The sequence below is a fragment of the Neodiprion fabricii genome, chromosome 5 (genome assembly GCF_021155785.1).
Source record: "Neodiprion fabricii isolate iyNeoFabr1 chromosome 5, iyNeoFabr1.1, whole genome shotgun sequence".
Taxonomy (NCBI): Eukaryota; Metazoa; Arthropoda; class Insecta; order Hymenoptera; family Diprionidae; genus Neodiprion; species Neodiprion fabricii.
The window spans coordinates 11,692,365-11,714,403 of record NC_060243.1 but is presented as its reverse complement, the minus strand read 5'-3'; the positions used below and the strand labels follow the sequence as shown (position 1 = coordinate 11,714,403).

The 22,039-nt window shown below is 43.4% G+C and overlaps 1 protein-coding gene across 1 annotated transcript; it reads right to left on the bottom strand.

The window, feature by feature from the left end:
* Positions 1 to 16,244: 16,244 nt before the first annotated feature.
* On the bottom strand, positions 16,245 to 16,715 carry LOC124183517 (putative cyclin-dependent serine/threonine-protein kinase DDB_G0272797/DDB_G0274007). The gene has a single exon (XM_046572124.1). It carries the CDS (start codon positions 16,713 to 16,715, stop codon positions 16,245 to 16,247), a length of 471 nt encoding a protein of 156 aa, XP_046428080.1.
* Positions 16,716 to 22,039: the final 5,324 nt, after the last annotated feature.

The window sequence follows — 22,039 nt, the reverse complement described above, 5'->3', positions numbered from 1 at the left end:
GCTTCCCCTATTTCTATATTTTTCTTACGCCAATTACAAGAATTTGGATTCGAGCCTTGCATCGGTTTTCCACTAATTTTTTTAATCAGAAAACAATGATTGGCGTCGTGGCCTGTTTTTTCACAAAATATACAAGTCAAGCTAGTTTGACTTGTCACGACCACGTTTTTATTTATACGCTGGTTTTGTTGGTTTTGAAAAGAACCTCGATTTCTTGATTTAAAATTGTTACCGTTATTTCTATTTTTATAATTTTGAGGTTTTGACTCCTCCGAGTGTTCAAAACTTCGCCTTCTTGAGGCGTTTTCGGACACCTCAATCCGACGAAGCTTGTTTAGCCCAAAATATTGCTTCCTCATTGCCTCCACCTCGAGGGCCTTGGCTGTTGCCTCCCGCAAAGAAGTGAGGCCCGATGTTCCAACGGCCATTTTAATTTCCGGATCATTGATTGCATTCAAGAAAGCTTGCGTTGCTAATAAATTTCGAGACGGTTCGTGGTCCGGCAAAGCTATACGAGAAAGCCGTTCAATGTCCTGACTAAGAGACGCGAGGTCTTCGTCTCGTCCTTGTCTTCTTGTCTGTAACTGTGCCGTGTACAGTTTCGTTAAGTGGTCATTTCCATACCTCAACTTTAATGCAGAACTAAGTTTTTCATAATCAGAGATTTCTTCCTCAGACAACGCCGTTAAAACATTCAAAGCCGGCGTTCGAAGACAGGAGGCAAGACTGTGGGCCCTCATGGCGGAGTCCCACTGATTATGTTTAGCAATTGTATTAAACTGGCGTTCATAATCCGCCCATGGAATTTTTCCGTCAAAAATTGGCGGTTTTGAAGGATAAAGAGGTTTCTCATTTATCTGAGAAGCAACCTCAGGAAATCTCGAATTATTTAATTGATTGAAATGAGAACATTGAGGCCGAACTTGAGTCAAAGACTCGGAAAAACCAGCCTCATTATTTACTCTCATTCTACTAATTGGAGATTCATCTACTCTCCTAATAAAAGGCACAGACCTTGATTCAGGAACATCCTGGGTTCGACCTGGATGTTGGACCTCCTGAACAGTAGGAACTGGAACAGGAGAGGGAACAGGAGAGGGAAGCGGAATAACAACTCTGGAACCCTGCGGTGTAACAGCTGGTCCCTCAGTGCCGCTCATCTGATGAACGGACTGAAGAGCCGCCACAGTTGTCCGGAGCAGTTCGTGAAGACTAGTCTCGGAACGCTCTCGAGCCTCCCCTTCTCGCCTCCGTTGTTCTTGTTGTTCTTGAAGCAGCTGGATTAGTTGTTGTTGATGTTGAGTAGCTGCTTCTTGTTGTTGTCTTGCCGCTTCTTGTTGTTGTGTTAAGATCTTTAACAGATTAAGTTGCGAAATTGTCGAAGGAATTGGAAGAGGGTCCACTGAAGGTGATGGAATTGTTTCAGGGACCCGCGGATTCTCCATAACGAAAGGTTCTTCTCCGCTTCTTTCTCTTCGTCGTGAGCGCGTCAAACGACTGCTACTCATAATTAAAGTTCGTGCACTGAATTGACTCAATTAATAAGAACTCAAGATCCCGCTTTTGACACCAATGTAACGATTTAGGCGTTACGTTCATAAAATATGGATCCGCGAGTTTACTTATTATCAAATCAAAGGCGTGAACAAAAATATCGTGATAAATGCTTTTAATGCAATATACGTGTTTCTTGTTTAAAGTCTGAAACAAGACTGTTTTTACAATAATATCGGTTGGCGCAGCAACCTTATTCTTTTTAAAGACATGAGAGGTTTATAAACGTCTTTTATCTATGCTGACTACTAGATCATTAAAGAGGGGGCAAAAGGGGTGATTTCACCCTTTGTAACAATATAATAAAATCTTAGTTAACGGATATAAATGGCGTCCGCTTTCTTTCTTAGACCCCAGGTGACGGGCTTTGAGAAAAATTTCAGGTCCAGTGACGAAGTAGAGAGCTCCCCTAGACAACCTTGGCGTGAGGAAGGGGATCAGTTGAGCTCGCGAAGAATCCCGGAGGACATGCGAGTGGGCATCTGGCCACACGGGAGAAAATTTTTTTTTTTTGTTTTTTTTTTGTTGTTTTATCGTCTTCTTGGGAGGGGATTCTCGGTGAGTACCGCGCAATAGCGTGTGGGTACTTCGAGCTTGCAGTCACTTCGCGAAGTTCGGCTCGCGGGATGCAGCGCTGGCGCTCTGGCGCCCTACGATCCGTCTAGGGGGGGGAGGGGGAGTTGTAACGTGGCAGTTCGGTTAGGCCAGCCCGTTGCAAGAGACTCCCTGAACCCTGGGCGAGATCCCGGGATCAGGGTTTAGAAAATCGAGTCGCGAAATAATCCTAGAGAGCGCCAGAACTGGAGTCACGCACCCGAGCTTCGACAGGGACGAAATAGCGCATTGCGACCAAGATATTTCAGGCTTTTGTTTTTTTATTTTTTTTTGAGTGCACCGGCTACCCTCCTGCTACTAACTCCGACGCCGAACATTTTTCGAGGCAAGGCGAAACCACGGAGATCTCGCGGAAAGGACCCCGAGGCTGCGGAGGGGGAGACAACGCAGATCCCTGCAACGCGGGAATCCAAGGCGGACGCGATTCCCGCTGGCGGCCGGCACGCCGCAGCCTCCCCGCTCACCCCGCCTACACCCAACTAAGGCAACCGCGAGAGACCAGCTAGCGACGAGGGAGCACCACCCCGCCCAACCCCAGGACTACGTAGAGCTGCGCGGGAGACGACATCGCGATCTAGCCTTAAGTTCTGCGCCGCGTAGAGACGACAGGTGCGCGGCAAGTTGCGCAATCCCCTAAATCGATGACCGATCGATTGTTGCGCATTCTTAGGGTGATGACGTCACGAAAAATTAGCGCGACGAGATCGGCGTTGCGACCATCCGAGATCACTCTAGTTCTGGCGATTGAGAAAAGTAGCTGAGTTGTTTCGAGGTCGAGCTTGAGGTAGTTTTGCGCCGGTGAAGGATTGTTTCGTGAGAGGACGATGTCTGGGAACCGTCACGAGGGTGTGGGTGAATTCGTGCATTGGATGTGGAGCGGTAAGCGCTGCTGATATTCTTGCGATCGAATTTCGAGAGTAATTGAGTAAAGGCTTATCAGATAAAGGATAGCCGTTTTGGAATTTGCGTGTCGAAAAATACTCGAAATTCGTTTGCCGATTCTTTTGCTTGGTGATCGTAGCCTGAGTTGCGCGCAAGGGAGTGGCGTTAATTTCGGGGGATCCAGGAAATCGAGTCGAGCCACGGGTTGAGCCGAGACGTTATTGTCTCAAGTTTGAATGTAACCGAAGTCCGTTACACGGGGTCATTTTTCTTCGTCCGGTACACCCTCCATTCTCGTGTAGGTCGCGAACCGTCTCACGGGGAGCATTCGAATTCGCGACTGCGTCCCGCCGTCGCAGAGAAAGTGAAGCTCGGGTGCGCGCTGATGAAAATATGCGTTCTTAGAGGAGGATCGGGGGTGTCGCGACGAGCCTCGCCCTGGTTTAGTTTTTTTTTGCATTATCAGTTAATATTAAGTTGGCGATCAGCGCCATTTTGTAAAGGCCGTTCGCGAGCAGCGCATTGAGTCCGATTTTGTTTTTGGTTTTTACGAATTAGGGTATTATTAAGACGGCGATTAGCGCACGTAGGCCGTAAAGGTCTCCTAGATTTATTCACCTTTTTTTTTTGTTGTTATGATTTTTTTTTTATTTTTGGCGTGTTTCTCCCTTTCTCATTTAGTTAAGATAAAATTCAACATTGTATTTGGAATCGCGAAGGACGACTTGCGTAGTCGTATTATCATTATTTTTATTTTTATTTTTATTTCTTTTGGTTTTTGTAATATCGCTGATGAGAAATATACCATTGTAATTTTATAGTGAATTGGCCACCTCACGCGTTGGCTTACTTGTGTTGCAATTCTCTCTACCCAAAAATTACCCCTCCCCTCTCCACGGTACTGAGCTACCGAGCATATGGTCGCGGTGTGTCGTATTACCGATTTCGAGGCGTGTTGATCACGCCAGGCGTCCAACAAATTTCGCGATATTGTTTCAGGTCCAGGATACCTCACGGACGCCAAATTATTGTGCACGCGGTAAGTTCCCGGTTATTTGCTCCGAGTGACCGAGGTGCAGAAAAATCCACGTCACAATATATATATATATATATATATATATATATATATATATATATATGTGGGATCTGGATTACTGGGATCCTACGTATTAAAGCGTGCGATGGGTGAAATATAAAAGGATGTTTATTAAGTTCTACAGGTGCGTGATTACGGAGATCCGGTTATAGCGCGGTTACAATAACGGTTCTCTAGCGTGTGTTGATTTTGACTATCTGCGAGGTGATGCGAAGGATCTTCGCTCTCGTTTTTGCCCGCTGGAGTGAGGAAAGCGCGCTGAGGATTATTTCCGAAATTGGGCGATAAACGCCGAGCATTGCCTCGCTCTAATACTAGACCAAGTGCGTGTATGTGGCAGGCGCCACATGTCTCCCCTTCTTGGAGAAATACTGTGTAGTATTTCAAGCTGGAAACAGAAAAAGAAAAAAAAAAACTGGCAAGATAAAAATTTGGGTTATTTCTCATTTCTTTGTCTTTTGCGTGCAGGTTTGTTGAGTGCGTGGATGGAGCGTAAGACGAAATTACAGCGCGAGTCGGACTTGTTTTTTCTTTTTTGAAGTCGCGGTCGTTGGGGCGTCGTTGTTTGCGACGGGCTGGTGTACGCTCAATGCTGACGGTCCGGCCGTGTCGTGTTGGCTTTGGAGTTCGTCAAGCAGCAGATACGCGGGTTTCAATCTGTCGATCGAAACTGGCGTGTTTCTTCCACGTAGTTTGACGGTGAAGTATTTCTCGTGCTTGTCGACGACTGGGTATGGGCCGTCGTACGGGGCGGAGAATGACGGTCGCACTTGGTCGTTTCGGATAAAGACGTGTGACGCGTTTGCGAGGTCTTGGTGCACGAAGATGCGCTGGTGTGTGTGGCGCGATGCGGGTTCTGGTGCCAGATCTTGGAAGTTCTTCCTCAGCATCCGTACCAGTTCGGGGGCGGTCGTGTCTTGCCTTGAGGGCGCAAGGAATTCGCCTGGCAGTCGTATCGGTTCGCCGAGGACGAGTTCAGCGGGAGTCGCTTCGATGTCCTCTTTGTACGCGGCTCGGAGTCCGAGTAGCACGGCGGGAAGCGCGTCGTACCACGTGTCCTCGTGACAGAGTAGCGCTGCTTTTAGCTGACGGTGGAGGCGTTCTACGAGTCCGTTAGCTTGCGGGTGGTAAGCCGTTGTGCGTTTGTGTTTGAAGCCTAGGAGTTCCGAGAGTTTTTTGAATAAGTTTGACTCAAATTGTCCTCCCAGGTCTGAAGTAATGCGCAAGGGAATGCCGAAGTGTGCAATCCACGATAGCATTAGCGCGTGAGCGACTTTTTCTGTTGAGCCGTCTTCGAGCGGCACGGCTGCTGGATAGCGCGTGAAACGGTCCACGATCGTGAGGCATTTTGTGCGGCCTTTCGACGGCGGCAGCGTGACCAGATCGATGTGGATATGTTCGAAGCGTCGAGACGGTGGTTCGAAATTGGCGATGGGCGAGACTGTGTGTCGCGACATCTTGCTGCGTTGGCAAGGCACGCAGCATCGAGCCCACTCGTTGCAATCTTTGTTGATCGACGGCCATACGTAGCGTTGAGCAATGAGGCGTCGAGACGCGCGTTGTCCGGGGTGTGCCGCTGAGTGTAAGGAATGGAACACTCGCTTCCTGAGGGGAGCGGGCACGTACGGGCGCACTGTACCTGACGAAGTATCACAGTACAGAGTCACATCTGGGTCCTGGTAACGGAGGCGTCTGAGGTCGAGCGCGTGGTTGTTGTTTTGTAGCAGTTGGCGTAGCTCGTCGTCTTCGCGTTGAGACTGCGCGAGCTCCTGTGGCGAAACTGCTGCTGCGATCGCGTCGACGCGCGACAGCATGTCTGCTACGACGTTTTCTGAGCCGGATACGTGTCGGATGTCGGAGGTGAATTGGCCGACGAGGTCGAGTCGCCTAAATTGCCACGGAGTTGCGCGCTCGGGACGTTGGTTGAACGCGTGAGTTAGCGGCTTGTGGTCCATGTAGATGGCGATGTGCCGACCTTCGAAAAGGTGTCGGAAGCGTCTGACGGCTTCGTAGATTGCCTCGAGTTCGCGATCGTACGTCGACATCTTTTGCGCGGAGGGTGATAGTTTCTTGCTGAAGAACGCGAGCGGCTCCCGTTGACCTTGGCGGTGCTGTTGGAGGGCGGCTCCGATGGCTCGTTCCGATGCATCTGCGAAGATTGCCCACTCGGCGTTCGTGTCTGGATGCACGAGGAGTGTTGCGTCGGCGAGGGCTCGTTTAGATTTTTCGAACGCGTCTTCGAGCTCGGCGTTCCACGCGATTTTTGTCTTGCCCTTGACCTCGGATCCTTCCAGGAGGCGGTTGAGAGGCGCGAGTGTTTCCGCCGCGTGTTTGATGAATTTTCGGTAGAAATTTATCGTACCGAGAAAATTGCGCAGGCCCTTAATGTTTTCAGGCTTCTTGAGGTTGGTGATCGCGTCGACGCGTTCAGGTAGCGGTTTAATGCCTTGCGCGTTGACTGCGTGACCGAGAAATTTTACTTCTGTTTGACCGAGACACGATTTCGCGGCGTTTATGACGAGTCCGTACCGTCGGAGGCGTTCGAACACGATGCGGAGATGTTCTCGGTGTTGTTGCGCGTCTCGCGAGGCGACGAAAATGTCGTCGATGTACACGAACACGAATGGGAGATCGCGGGTGACGTCGTCCATGAACCGTTGGAAGGTTTGCGCGGCGTTTCGAAGTCCGAATGTCATGAACGGGAATTCGAAGAGACCAAACGGAGTGATGATCGCGGTCTTCTAAACGTCTTCGGGCGCGACGGGTATTTGGTTGAATGCGCGCACGAGATCGATGACGGAAAATATTTGGCAACCGTGACAGTTCGCGCAAAAATCTTCCAGATAACGTACGGGGTAGCTATCGGGCGTCGTGCGAGCGTTGAGACGACGGTAGTCACCGCACGGGCGCCATTCGCCGGATTTCTTGGGCACGAGGTGGAGAGGAGACGACCAGGGGCTATCGGAGCGGCGCGCGATGCCCAGCTTAATTAATCTCTCGAACTCCTCTTTCGCGATTTTCAAACGATCCGACGCGAGACGACGTGCTTTACTCGAGACTGGAGGTCCGTCCGTCGTTTTTATGTAATGATACGTGTTGTGTTTAACGTCACGGACGGCTCCGTCTGGTTTAACGATATCGGGGAACTCGGCGATTATTTTTTCGAATTGCGGCGAGTTGTCGCAAGAGATGACCTTGACCGAGGCGTGATCGATGTGCGCGATCGAGCCTAGCGATGTGTCGTGGTGTCGATAAGGCGGCGGCCTTTTAAATCTACCGCAATCCCGAAGTGGCTCGGGAAATCTGCGCCGATTAAGGGACGCGTGACGTCTGCCACGACGAAACGCCATGACAGGTCTCTGCGTAAACTGAGGTCGAGTGTCATTGTGGTCCAGCCGAAGGTGTCAATAGGCGAGCCGTTTGCGGCGCGTAATTGATAACCTGTCCTTGCTTTCCGCGCGGGGACTCCTCCGGGGGGGATTACCGAGAGATCAGATCCCGTGTCCACCAAAAATTGCGTTCCAGTGGGTCTGTCTTTTACGAAAAGGCGGCTGGGTTGCGCGAGGGAATCGGTTTCAGCCATTAACGACTCCCGCTGGCGTTTCCCGGAAATTTACATCCCGCTGGGAAGCACTTCTTCGCGGAATTGCCGAATTTCTTGTGGTACCAACATATGTTCGATGTTGGTGAGAGTCCGCGTGTACTCGACTTGCTGCGTGAACGGCTACGCGAGCGCTCTTTTTTCTTGCTCGTTTTGTTTTGATTGAGGCGGCCTTGGTTTGATAGCTGTTCGACTTGACGTGTGAGTGCGGCTATTTGAGCTTCGAGGTTTGATACCGCCGAAACATTATTGCCTTTGTTTACTTGCTCGTGTACGCGATCGGCTGTCTCGCTTAGCTCGGTGAGCGTTAATTTGTTTTGTGCCACGAGGCAAATTCTAATATTTTCGGGGAGATGTGATAGCCAGCGCGCTTTAAGAATTTCCTCGTCTATGTCAGGGACGAGGCTACGCAGATGGCGTAAATGCGCTGATGGTGTGCGGTCACCAAGGCTTTCGCGGTCGAGGAGCTGTAAAATTTTTGTTTCTCTCGATTGAGAAAAACGCGCGATCAATGCTATTTTTAGCGCTTGGTACGGAAGGGTTACCGGGGGCGTGACGATAAGATTTTCTACCTCCGCGGCGTAACGCGTTGGTATGTTCGATATCGTGTGGTAGTATCGGCCGATTTCCGTTACAATACCCTGCGTTCGAAATTGCGCTTCCTGTTGCGCGAACCAGAGCGCTGGTCGTTCGGGGCAAAATCGCGGCACCCTGAGCCTTACGGGGTTCGGCGTCAGGGCCGGCGGTTGATCACCCTGCATTTCGTTTAGCGTTGACTCTCCTTGGCTCGGTTCTTGGTCTTCTCCCGGTCCTGTTCCTGAGTCTTCCAGAGCGTCCTGGTATATCATTCGCGTGTGCTTCGCACTGCAGCACGAGAGGGGTTTCACTCACTGATTAAGCACTCAAGGTGTCTCTGAATTCACTCACGCAGCACAACGTCTCTGGGTGCTCAGCCTTGCGCGAGCGGTGAGGAAAACACGCGGACACTCGTGAAAAGCAGCAATAAATTTTATGCGCGCACTATCATTTGGAGTCTCCGCCTTTGCGGTGGGAGCGAATAATAAGCGCGGCGAAAAGTTTTGGAGTCGATTTCTCAGCGCGCTAAGGGCACACTCGGCGTGGCGCGCGGGCGCGGGAAAAGAATCGCGAGAAATCGGCAGAAATATTCACGCGAGTGCAAAACGTTTCTATATCACGTCGAGGTCACCAATGTGGGATCTGGATTACTGGGATCCTACGTATTAAAGCGTGCGATGGGTGAAATATAAAAGGATGTTTATTAAGTTTTACAGGTGCGTGATTACGGAGATCCGGTTATAGCGCGGTTACAATAACGGTTCTCTAGCGTGTGTTGATTTTGACTATCTGCGAGGTGATGCGAAGGATCTTCGCTCTCGTTTTTGCCCGCTGGAGTGAGGAAAGCGCGCTGAGGATTATTTCCGAAATTGGGCGATAAACGCCGAGCATTGCCTCGCTCTAATACTAGACCGAGTGCGTGTATGTGGCAGGCGCCACATATATATATATATATATGTATATATATATATATATATATTGTAACGTACTTTGACGTTACGTTAATGAAATGTGGATCCGCGAGTTCACTTATTATCAAATCAAAAGAAATCAAGAGCGTCAATAAAATATCGTGAAAAATGCTTTGAATGCAAGATACGTGTTTCTCGTTTAAAGTCTGAAACAAGACTGTTTTTACAATAATGTTGATTGGCGCAGCAACCTTATTTTTTTTAAAGACATAAGAGGTTTATAAACGTCTTTTATCTATGCTGACTACTAGATCATTAAAGAGGGGGCAAAACGGGTGATTTTACCCTTTGTAACACTACTCCCCCCCGAGGAAAAGAGTCGTCCCGACTCGGGAAAGATAAAACAATTATAAAAATAGTCTAGTAGTCAGTGCTCAAAGGTGAGTTGGAGCTGTGGCTCTAAAAATTCAAGAACTCCCTTTTTTACTATCTGGCATTTGCCCACACTCTCAAGGTAAACCACAGAAAACCTTGAGCAGATAGTTGAGCGTTAAATAATCTCAAAAATTCATGTGCCATGTTTTATAAAGGTTAGTGTTATTGAGTGTTATGTGGCTTCATGAATTCAAAGTTATCCGCAACGGCCCAGATTGATGTGGAAAAGAAATTCAATCTTCTTCATGAAGGATCCCTCCGAAACAGGTTCGGATGAAAACATCGAAGCGGGAACCGACAATTTCAGGACCAAATAAGATAAAACAGACTTCTCTTCGTAGGAAATAAGGAAATAGTGGGGTGACTGATCCTAATCTTCTTTAGAAATAGTTCACCCTAGAGTTTTGGAAGGACAAATGTGAGTGATGGTATAACAATTCAAATTCACTAAGTGAATTTGGGAGAATATTCGAATAAAATAAATTGAATATGTATTCAAAAGAAAAGAAACGATCTTATCTGATTCATTTCTGCGTCCTTCTCCAAAATTAGGCCACCAGTCCTCCTTAGGAATCGGGAAGGTCGGAACGAAGAAGGCTGTTTAGCTAATAACCTGAAAAAGTGCCCACAATAACTGACACTTGAGGTTAATAAAATGTGAAAATCAAGCAATCGCTCAGCGACCTCGAAAAATAATCGTGGCTCTATTCACATTGACAAACCAAAGCCTATCCGACACAAAATCCGATTTAAAAGAAAAAGTTTCTAGAAAGAAACAATCAAAGAAAACAAATTTCAAATTGATTAGCAACTCAATAATAGCAACCCGGTATCAAGCTCCCGTAGTAAGAAGAACCATGTCGAAAATTCACAACTTAATAAACGCGGGGATATTAGCCCAAACCTTTGACTTTGCTAATTTTAAAAACTTGTCAGAAGAACAATTAGAAAGCAAATTCCAGAATTCATGGGGAAAGTTTTCTTGTGGGTTTTTCGAATTTCGAATCGAAGAAGGAAAAATTGATCCTCTCTGCACGTCATGCTGTACCCGCAGGTAAATGAAAAACAAACACAAGAAACAACCCCTTATTTAAATAGAAATTTAAATTGAATTTTTTTTTTTTTTTGAAAATTTCAGTCCTGAACATCTGCGAGGTGAAGTTGACCTCCACGCAACTCTTCTGAAGGACAATACTTCCTGCACAGTTTGCAAAGATAGCCTTATCCTTATTGAAAAACCGACGGAAGGCTGCTCCGAATGTGAGGCCGTAAAGATTGAATTGAAAACCATTATTAAAACCGCATACCACTTCCAAATTATTCGGTTTTTTTTTTTTACTGTTCAAATATTCTTGAAAATGCAAAAAAAAATGAAATTAAATTGGAAGGTTTAACTTTATCTGTGTGTCATTGCAAAACAGAAGCTAGAATAAACTTGATCGGCTGTAGATTCTGCATTGATAACCAAAACAGGAGCCGATAAAGAAGAAAAGGTTTGTTCTACTAGCCAATCTTCAAGAACCTCATGAATAGTTCTGAGTAGCTCTGATGAAATGCTCGATTCCTCCTCACGAGAACGGAAACTAACTCGAGCAAAAGTGATTTCTGGGGAAACTCGCAAATAAACAATCAAATCTACTCTGAGTTCAGACGAGCGAATGAGAAGATCGAAATTTTTCATCAATAAATGAGATTCGAAGTCGCGAAAATTACCTAACCTTCGACGAGCTTCCACAAAACAATTGCTACTGAATATCGATCTTTCCATCACCTTAACAGGCAATGAAGTCGTCTGAAGATGTCTATCTAACATAACCATTTGAGCGAAATGCTGAAAATAATAGCAATAACGATCTGGGTCCTGATACATCAGATCTAAAAGATTGATTCCAGCTACGTCTCGATATTCCTCAAGAGGTTCCAAAAGTGTACAGACCTGACGATCTGCTAAAAACCTCTTGGTGAAAGTTGTTTTTCCGCATCCGATATTCCCTTCTATAATAATCGTAAGCGGTCGAGTTTTATTTAAACGAATTCCAAAAGGCAGATTCTTCTCCCAATCGATGACCGACTGTAAAGAAGGTCAAGTCGATCACAGTCGTCAAGGGTGTTCGTTTAAAGATCTAACCTTGAAGGATGTTCCTGGTCTTGAAGACACTGTTCCAGGTTGATCTTCTTCAAATGGAGCAAGACGATCTAAGTGTACCACTTTCTGACGTGAATGAGATCTTCGGATTCTATAAACAACATCATTCATCCGGTTAACCACTAAGTAAGGGCCTTTCCAATTTCTTTGAAGTTTTGGACATCGTCCTTTCTGCCTTCGGGGTTGAAAGAGCCAAACAGAGTCTCCAGGATTAAATTTTAAATCTCTAGCTCGAATATCATAACGAGTTTTTAATTTATCTGAAGCCATAGAAATTCTATTCCTAGCAAAGTGATGAATTTCTTCTAAACGTTGTTGTAATGAAAAGGCATAATCTGTTTGATGCTGTCTTTGCACAGAAACAGGGCCTTTCTCTAAATCTGACGGAAGTCGAGGATTTCTTCCAGTAAGCATGGGGGCTGGCGTCTGCTTCGTCGTCTCATGATTCGCAGATCTGTACGATAAGAGGAAGAAAGGGATCCAGGAGTCCCAGTCTCTCTGATTCTGTTCTACGAAGGACGACAAATAATGTAGCAAGGTTCGATTCAGACGCTCTATCATGCCGTCAGATTGCGGATGCAAAGGAGTCGTACGAGTTTTTCTAACCCCTAAAATCTGAGTAACCTCTTTCATCAAGGTTGACTCAAAATTTCGGCCTTGATCAGTATGAAGTTCTAGAGGAACTCCGTGTCTACCAATAAACTCTTTAACGAATGCTTGTGCTACAGTAGAGGCTTCTTGATCAGCGAGAGGAACCACTTCAGGCCACTTAGTAAAATAATCAGCAATAACCAAAGCATATTTATTTCCAGAATGGGTTATCGGAAGAGGTCCGAGAATGTCCATTGCTATTCTTTCAAATGGAGCTCCTGCGTTGTAAGTTTGAAGAGAGCTTTTTCCTTTCGCTCGGGGTCCTTTCTTGGCCGTGCAGATTCGACATCTTCGACACCAATCTTCAACGTCCATCCGGCAACGGGGCCAAAAGTAGAAGTTGCGAATTCTGCCCAGAGTTTTATTCGAAGCGAAGTGTCCGCCTGTAGGAGAATCATGATAAAGAGCAAGAATCTCTGGAACTCGTGACCTGGGAACCAAAAGTTGCCACCTGATTTCTTTCAAGTCTGCAGATTCCCATTTTCGGTATAAAATTCCATCAATTAAAAGAATAGAGTCCCATTGAGCCCAATAAATTTTCAAATCTGGCTCGGCTAAAGATATATCTTGCCAGTCTGGGCGAGTTTCTGCTTCTTTCCAAGATTTCACTTGATTCAAAGTGTCGTCCTCTTGTTGCGATTTTCTTCATTCCTCCTGGTTATTTTCGAAAGAAATCTTCCGTATTATTAAAGAGGGGTCATGATTTTTCTCTAATCGTGCACACTGTTTACACTCTGGCATTTCCTCGCAGGGTCTTCGAGAGAGAGCATCGGAGTTTCCATGATGAATTCCTGCTCGATGACGAATATCAAAATCGTACTGACCGAGCCTTTCTAACCATCTGGCTACCTGACCTTCGGGAGATTTGAACGAAAGTAGCCACCTGAGAGAAGCGTGATCTGTACGTATCAAAAATCTCCTGCCGTACAAATAATGGTGGAAATGTACTACGGTCTTAACAACAGCTAAAAGCTCTCTACGAGTGACACAATAATTCCTCTCGGTTTTACTCAAAACTCTGCTGAAATAGCTTATCACTCTCTCTTGCCCTCCCTGAATTTGTGACAGAACCCCGCCTATTCCTGAAAGAGATGCATCCGTATCTAAAATAAAAGAAATTTCGACCTCTGGATAAGCTAGAATCGGCGAAGAAATAAGATTTTCCTTCAATTTCTTGAAAACCTCTTCGCATTGCGGGGTCCAGTCAAAAGGAATTTTGATTCCGGTCAAGTGATGGAGAGGTTTAGCTATACTAGCGAAACCTTTAACAAATCTTCTGTAATACGTACAAAGGCCTAAAAAGCTTTGAATTTGTTCTTTATTCTTAGGTGTCGGCCAAGAAGAAACCTTCTCTATTTTGGATGGGTCTGTCTTCACACCTTGTGCTGAAACGATATGTCCGAGGAAGCCTACTTCTTTCGGAACAGATGGCATTTTTTCGGGCTCATTTTCAGACCTGCTTGCTTCAGCCTAGCGGAAACTTGTCTGAGATTTTGAACTTCTTCTTCAAAGTTCTTGCCAAAAACGATTATATCGTCTAAATAAACGAGGCATATTTTGCCAGTGAGCCCATGGAGAACAGCCTCCATCATTCGTTCAAAGGTAGTCGGGGCATTACTTAAACCAAATGGCATAACCTTGAACTGCCATAATCCTCCTAAACCCGTAACAAAAGCTGTTTTTTCTTTATCTAGAGGATCCATTTCGACCTGCCAGTATCCGCTCTAAAGATCTATAGTGCTGAACCAAGTTGCACCAGCTATCAGGTCGAGTGTCTCGTCAATTCTGGGTAGAGGGTGAGAATCTTCCTTCGTTATATCGTTCAGCTTCCTGTAATCGATACAAAATCGTTTGGATCCGTCCTTTTTGTTAACAAGGACGATTGGTGAGGCTCAGAGACTAGACGATGGTTCAATCACATCGTTGTTTAGCATGTCTTCCACAAGCTTCTTCACCTTCACCTCTTCTCGGGCGTTGAGAGCGAGTCTTCGAGGAGCTTGTTTTATTGGCGAACTCTCTCCGACGTCTATCTTTTGCTTGACAGAAGTACATCGGCCCTTATCACCACTATCTTTGGCGAAAGAATCTATGAATTTTAGCAAGAGATTTAAACGATTCTACCTGAGCTGAATTTAACGAAATCGAAGATTTCTCAACAAGGCTCTGCAAATGTGAAGGGAAATGTTGTTGCAAATCATCCTTTGAAAGTTCTATTTCCCGAATTCTAGGAGGAGTCCAATAAATTCCATTTCTATTTGTACAAAGAGTTATTTCGCGATTGTTTGAAGCTAGTGAATTTCTCTCAGTCGAGATAACACAGTTATGAGCTGTAAGAAAGTCTATTCCCAAAATACCTTCATCCTCTATATCTGCTATAAAAACCTTGTGTGGAGAGTCAATACACCCAAAAAGGTTAATTTGGACAGTAACCTGTCTCAAAACCGGGGTCGTCTCTCCAGTGGCTGTTCGCAGAGAAAAAGAGGGAACAATCTGGTCATCGGATTGAAAGAGATCCGATCAAACTACGCTTACTTCCGCGCCCGTGTCTATTACCCATAGACAATCGACGCCATTAACAGTACCACGCGCGTAAAGACCAGACTGTCGTAGACTTCTAATTAAAAACTGTTCTCTAAGAAGGCTTTCACTCCTAACAATCTGCGATGATTTTCGCCCCAACAAATCATCTGGAATTAGTTTTTTGGGTGAGTTCCTGTTGAAGAACTCGACTGAGGATTTGCTTCCCCTATTTCAATATTCTTCTTACGCCAGTTATAAGAGTTTGAATTCGAGCCTTGCATCGGTTCTCTACTAATTTCTTCAATTAGAAAACAATGATTGGCGTCGTGGCCTGTTTTTTTTACAAAATATACAAGTGAAGCCGGTTTGACTTGTCATGGCCGTGTTCTTATTTACACGCTTGTTTTGCTGGTTTTGAAAAGAATCTCGATTTCTTGGTTTAAAATTACTATTGGTATTTTTATTTCTATAATTTTGAGGTTTTGGCTCCTCCGAGTGTCCAAAACTTTGTTTTTCTGAGGTGCTTTCGGACACCTTAATCCGACGAAGCTTGTTCAACCCAAAATATTGTTTCCTCATTGCCTCCACCTCGAGGGCTTTGGCCGTTGCCTCCCGCAGAGAAGTGAGACCCGATGTCTCAACGGCCATTTTGATTTCTGGATCACTAATTGCGTTTCAAAAGGCTTGAGTCGCTAATAAATTACGAGATGGCTCGTGATCTGGCAATGCTACACGTGAAAGCCGTTCTATATCCTGGCTAAGTGACGCGAGGTCTTCGTCTCGTCCTTGTCTTCTAGTCTGTAATTGAGCTGTGTACAATTTTGTCAGATGATCATTTCCGTATCTCAATTTAAGCGCGGAGCTAAGTTTTTCGTAATCGGAAATTTCTTTTTCAGACAATGCCGTCAAAACATTCAGAGCCGGCGTCCGAAGACAAGAGGCAAGGCTGTGGGCCCTCATGGCGGAGTCCCACTGATTATGCTATGCAATAGTGTTAAATTGACGTTCATATTCTGCCTATGGAATCTTTCCATCAAAAATTGGCGGTTTGAAAGGACAAAAGGGTTTCTCATAAATCTGAGAAGTAACCCTAGGATGTCTCGAATTATTCAATTGACTCAAATGAGAGTATTGAGGCTGAACTTGAGACAGAGGTTTGGAAAAATCAACCTCATTATTTACTCTGTTTCTACAAACTCGGGATTCAACTACTCCCCTAATAAAAGGCACAGACCTTGAGTCTCGAACATCCTGGATTCATCCTGGATGTCGGATCTCTTGAACAACGGGAACAGGAACAGGCGAGGGAACAGGAGAGGGAACAGGAGTAGCGACTCTAGAACCTTGTGGTGTAACAGCCGGTCCTCCAGTGCCACTCATTTGATGAACGGATTGAAGGGCCGCCACAGTCGTCCGAAGAAGGTCTTGAGGATTAGTTTCTGAACGCTCTCGAGCCTCTCCTTCTCGCCTCCGTTGTTCCTGTTGCTCTTGAAGCAGCTGGATTAGTTGTTGCTGTTGTCGAGCAGCAGCTTCTTGTTGTTGTCTTGCCGCTTCTTGTTGTTGTGACAAGATCTTCTGCAGATCAAGCTGATAGACCGCCGAAGGAGTTAAAAGAGGGTCCACTGAAGGTGATGAAATTTCTTCTGGAACCCTCGGATTTTCCATGAGAGAAGATTCCTCTCCGCCACTTTCCCTTCGACGTGAGCGTGTCATACGACTACTGCTCATAGTTTATTTCACGCACTGAATTGACTTAATTGAAAAGAAACTCAAGATCCCGCTTCTGACACCAATGTAACGTACTTTGACGTTACGGAAAATAAATATGGATCCGCGAGTTTAATTATCAAGTCAAAGAAATCAAGAGCGTGAATAAAATATTGTGAAAAATGCTTCAATGCAAGATATGTGTTTCTCGTTTAAAGTCTGAAACAAGACTGTTTTTACAATAATGTTGGTTGACGCAGCAACCTTATTCTTTTTAAAGACATAAGAGGTTTATAAACGTCTTTTATCTATGATGACTACTAGATCATTCAAAAGGGGGCAAAACGGGTGATTGCACCCTTTGTAACAATATATATATGTATAAATACTCACCAGAGATAATCATGTATGTACCTTAGGGTGGTCCAAAAAAAATTTTTTTTTATTCTCAAGTCCTATTGTCTCAAAACCTTCTTTTTGGGTACAAAAAAAATTCCCTCCAAAGCGCAGCTTAATATCTCAATTCTCCACTGAGCTCAATGAATTTTTACTTTCCCATTTAAATAACACGTAAAAAAAATTTTTTTTCTTTTTTTTCCGGTAAAACTACGAAAAAATTTTTTTTTCAATTTTTCTTCAATGATTCTTGTGGGAAATTTACTTTTCTACAAAAAAGTCCAGATATAGTTTTTTCGTAATACGAACGGGTAAAAAGTTACCAAGCTTCAAATACTTGCAAATAACAATACTTAGAGATATTGACCTGATTTAATATAGATAATTTATTTAATTTTTATGAATTTTAAATAATTTTCAACTTTTTGAAAATTTTGTTGGTAACTGCATGTATTTATTTTAAAATTTATCAAACTTTAGACTGTTCACAATATTTGAATAATTTAATATTTCGTTATATAATTATGAATAATTTTTCCTATTACAACTTGGATACTTTATTCTTTATTTCGTAATGAAGTTCAAATTTGAATATCAAAAATCACTACCATGTATTTTTTGTCGGTAATATCATTTGCTTTACCTTATCCCGCCATCTAGTGGTTGATTTCTGCATAACATGTTGACAATGTTGTTGATCATGACATTTGTAATCATAACACTGACAAAATGTCAAGCGGGACTAAAAATCAATATGTATATTTAGTAGGCTTTCAATGCAGTGCATTAAACAAACGAAAATTGCCATCCCAGCGACAAATATTAAGTGTTTTTTTTTATAATTTGAATTTCCTCAGGCAAGCTGTTCGTGAAAGCGCGCGGAATGTATTGGATGAGGTTAATGACATTTGGAGTGTTACTGGTATATCAGTAATTAAACCATGTGATGCAATTTCAAAAATTGTGAGACTTTATAACGAATGGATGTTATCAAAAAAAAAACGCATCTCGCGATACACAAACCCAAAAGTCGAAAGAGAAACGATTTTCTTTGAAGTTGGATTTAATTTTCGATGTACCAGTTGTGACGTTGCACCTAGAGTGCAAGTCACAACAAACCCCAAACCCGCGGGGAAGAGCCGAACGGGTGAGCCCTGTCCCGTCGGGAAAGACCCGAACATCACCGAAGCCCCCCGACGCTCGGCAGAGCCGAGCGCGAGATTCAGTACGAGCACGGAAGTAACCGCAGCAACACCTGAGCAGCCCAGCCTAAGAGCGAACGAGGAAGGAAGAGAGAGAGTCACAGCCACACACCGATACACCCAGCTGCACTCAACCACACCGAGAGAAAGAAAGAGAGAGAGTCACACCCACACACACCGATACACCCGGCTACACTCCACCACACCTCGAGACACCCACCCACACGCCGACGACACCAGGTTAGCCTGCATTCTACCGCCGATCTGCTCCTCCCCTCGCAATACCAACCCTGTCTACCACACACTCCCCGTCACTCTACACCACCCTCCCCTCGCCATATCAACCCTTCCGACCTCATATTCCCCGTCACCTCCCACACTCCTCCCCCCCCCCCCGCGCGCGTATCTGTAAGTTAGTATTAAGTAACGCTAAGGGCTGAGGCGTGATCAGCCACCGCTCAAGTCTACACTCCTTTTGTACCTTTAGTTTAAGTCGAGCCCTGGTGCAAAAATACACACACTAAGTTTTACCGATTATATCCGCCCCGTCTCTAATTGTCTTCCCCACCCATATTATTCGTGCGGACTCAAAACCCGTCACACACTACATAAGTCTTTCGACCAGCTCACAGAAACACAAAAAGAATTTTTATCGAGCGAACGCAGCACACAACGGTCAAGTCCTGTTATCACTGAATCAAATTCACAATTAGATAGTGACGAAGGTATGTGATTCAATATTAATGCTTAATATACTGAATTTATTGGTTAATATACTGAGTTTTTATCTAGAATAATTTCTGTCATAATTTTTAGAGTTGACTCGAACTTTTTCTGGCCTATCCTCGTCAACTGGCGGTACATCATTTCCTAGTTCTAGCAAACTCAAACGAGATATTTCAAATTTTGAGCATGAGTTGCCTGCTCGTCTTAGACCCAAAAAAAAAAAATGTCAGAGATCAGAATCTAGTTGCCAACCTGGATCGCACACAAACGAGCGATCGAAAGGCTACTTACATCATGATTTCCATTGCTGGGATCCTCGACAAGAATGTAGATGAGATGAATACTAGCAGAAGTTCTATACGACGACATCGTATAAATCAACGGCAAGCAACTGCTAAAAATTTGAAAAAACAAATTATCTTTCCATCATGTTTAGTATTGCATTGGGATGGAAAACTTCTTGCTGATTTAGATAGTGCCAAAAAAGTTGAGAGATTGCCGGTACTAGTAACAGGACCAGATTTTGAACATATTTTGGCCGTTCCAAAACTAATTGCGGGAACTAGTGAAAGTAAAACCAATGCTATGATTAATTTATTAAATGACTGGAAGATTAAAGACAAAATTCGGGCTCTATGTTTTGATACTGCTGCTGTTACTACGGATAAGAAAAAGTACTCACTTGGCATAATTTATTCATATGCTAGATCAAAATGATCTTCGTAGGCTTGAATAATGGAACGTGCACACAGCTTGAACGTAATTTAAACAGAAATCTCCTTAATTTGGGTTGTCGATATCATATATATGAGTTGGTGCTTATTAGAAGTGTCGCAGAAACTTGTTGGCCGGCTACAAGTGGTCCTAATGTTGCAATATCCAATCGCTTTAAGAATAATTGGGAAAATATAAACAAAGAAGCATTTGAGACTGGAATCAAAGATTCTCAAGTTGATATAAAAACCAGAGACATGAGACGCGAAATTCTAGAATTTATTTCAACTCAGATCAAAGTAATATTCTGAATTTGTCTGTGATTATTAATTTTCCTTCTATATTAATAATTATCATTATTTCAACTGCTACAGAAATATCAGCCGCGAGCTGATTACAAAGAACTCTTGGACTTGACTTACATTTTTTTGGGAGGAACTCCATCTCATAACTTTACATTCAAACGACCTGGAGCACCATGCACCATGCAAGATGGTTATCAAAAGCCATTTATTGTCTGAAATTGTTCATGTTTAAGAAACAATTTAAAATGAACGCCAGAGAATTACCTCAGCTTCGTGACATATGTCTATTTATCGTTACGATTTATATAAAAGCGTGGTATCAATGCCCTAATGCCATTAAAGCTCCCAATCAGGACTTACAGTTTTTAAAAGACATCTTAAAGTACAAAGGACTTAAACAAAAAAATTTCGAGTGCAGCTGTTGATAAATTTTTAAGACATGGTTGGTATTTGTCAGAATCTCTTGCTCCACTATCATTTTTCGACGATTCAATACCTCAAGAGGTAAAGTTGAAAATGATTCACTCATTTAAACATAAAGAAAGTGTTTCATATACTAAACGAATCAGAGTACAAATATCGGAAAATATTTGCGCCTTGGATGAGTGAATTTATTACCAAGAAATCAATAGTATTATTTGATTCCTTTAATTTGTCATGCGATTTCCTTGACATGGATCCTTTATCATGGGATACAAATACAAACTATATTGATTGTTGAAACTTTTCAAAGAACTTAAGGTAGTCAACGATGCGGCAGAGCGCGCAGTTGCTTTAATTGAGAAATATAACCAATTTGGGACCAAAGATGAAGAACAGAAACAATACCTGATACAAATAGTTGCTGCTCATCAGAAAAAGTATCCAAATTGTAATAAGAAAAACTATTCATAATCATATAACGGAATATTAAATTATTTGATTATTGTAAACAGTCTAAAGTTTGATAAATTTTGAAATAAATACATGCAATCACCAAAAAAATTTCCAAAAATTTAAAAATTATTTCAAATTTATAAAAATTGAATAAATTATCTCTATCAAATAAGGTCAATATCTTCAAAAAGTTGCTTTAAACCGATCTTCATTCAAATTTACTAAGTATTGTTACTTGCAAATATTTGAAGCTTGGTAACTTTTTACCCGTTAGGATTACGAAAAAACTATATTTGGACTTTTTTGTAGAAAATTAAATTTCCTACAAGAATCATTGAAGAAAAATTAAAAAAAAAAAAATTTTCGTAGTTTTACCGGACCAAAACAAGAAAAAATTTTTTTTACGTGTTATTTAAATGGGAAAATAAAAATTCATTGAGCTCAGTGGAGAATTGAGATATCAAGCTGCACTTTGGAGGGATTTTTTTTTATACCTAAAAGAAGGTTTTGAGATGATAGGAAAAAATTTTTTTTTTATGGACCACTCTAATGTGTACTGAAAGAAATTCCATTTTTCTGCGATGAAAGTGTATGCGCATGGAATTTTTGGTAGCGATGCGCTGGAAATTTTCTGCCAAAAGTTCTTTGCTCATACACTTTCATCGGAGAAAGTTGACATTTTCTTTCAGCACACATACTACCATAACCTTAATTTTATTGGAAAGAGTTCTTGATCGCATCTGTTTTAGTCATTTCAAAGATAAAAACTCGTTATTATTGAAATTTCACCGGAGTCCCCCCTTGATTTATAATCAACTAAAAATCTCCATCAAATCAATATAAATATTTTATCATAATGGCAGATGGTCCTGAACCACCAGTTCCAGAATACCCAGTTGTAGGCCTGCAACAAGAAAGAAACAATCTTGAAGCACACGTGGAAGAAGACAGTGATAATTCGAATAAAGATTTAACAACGCAAAATGAAGAGGAAAGAGAAGCTGACAAACAGCTGAATCAAATGCAGATGAACAAGAGGACTCAAGTAATGGATCAATCGGATCAAATCAAATCGGAGGCTGCAGAGGAGCAAGAGCAGAGAGGATCTGGCGATAGTGAGTCTGCG

Coding starts and splice junctions, on each gene's coding strand:
- LOC124183517 (XM_046572124.1), bottom strand. CDS start 16,715: ATGAGCAGTAGTCGTATGACACGCTCACGTCGAAGGGAAAGTGGCGGA.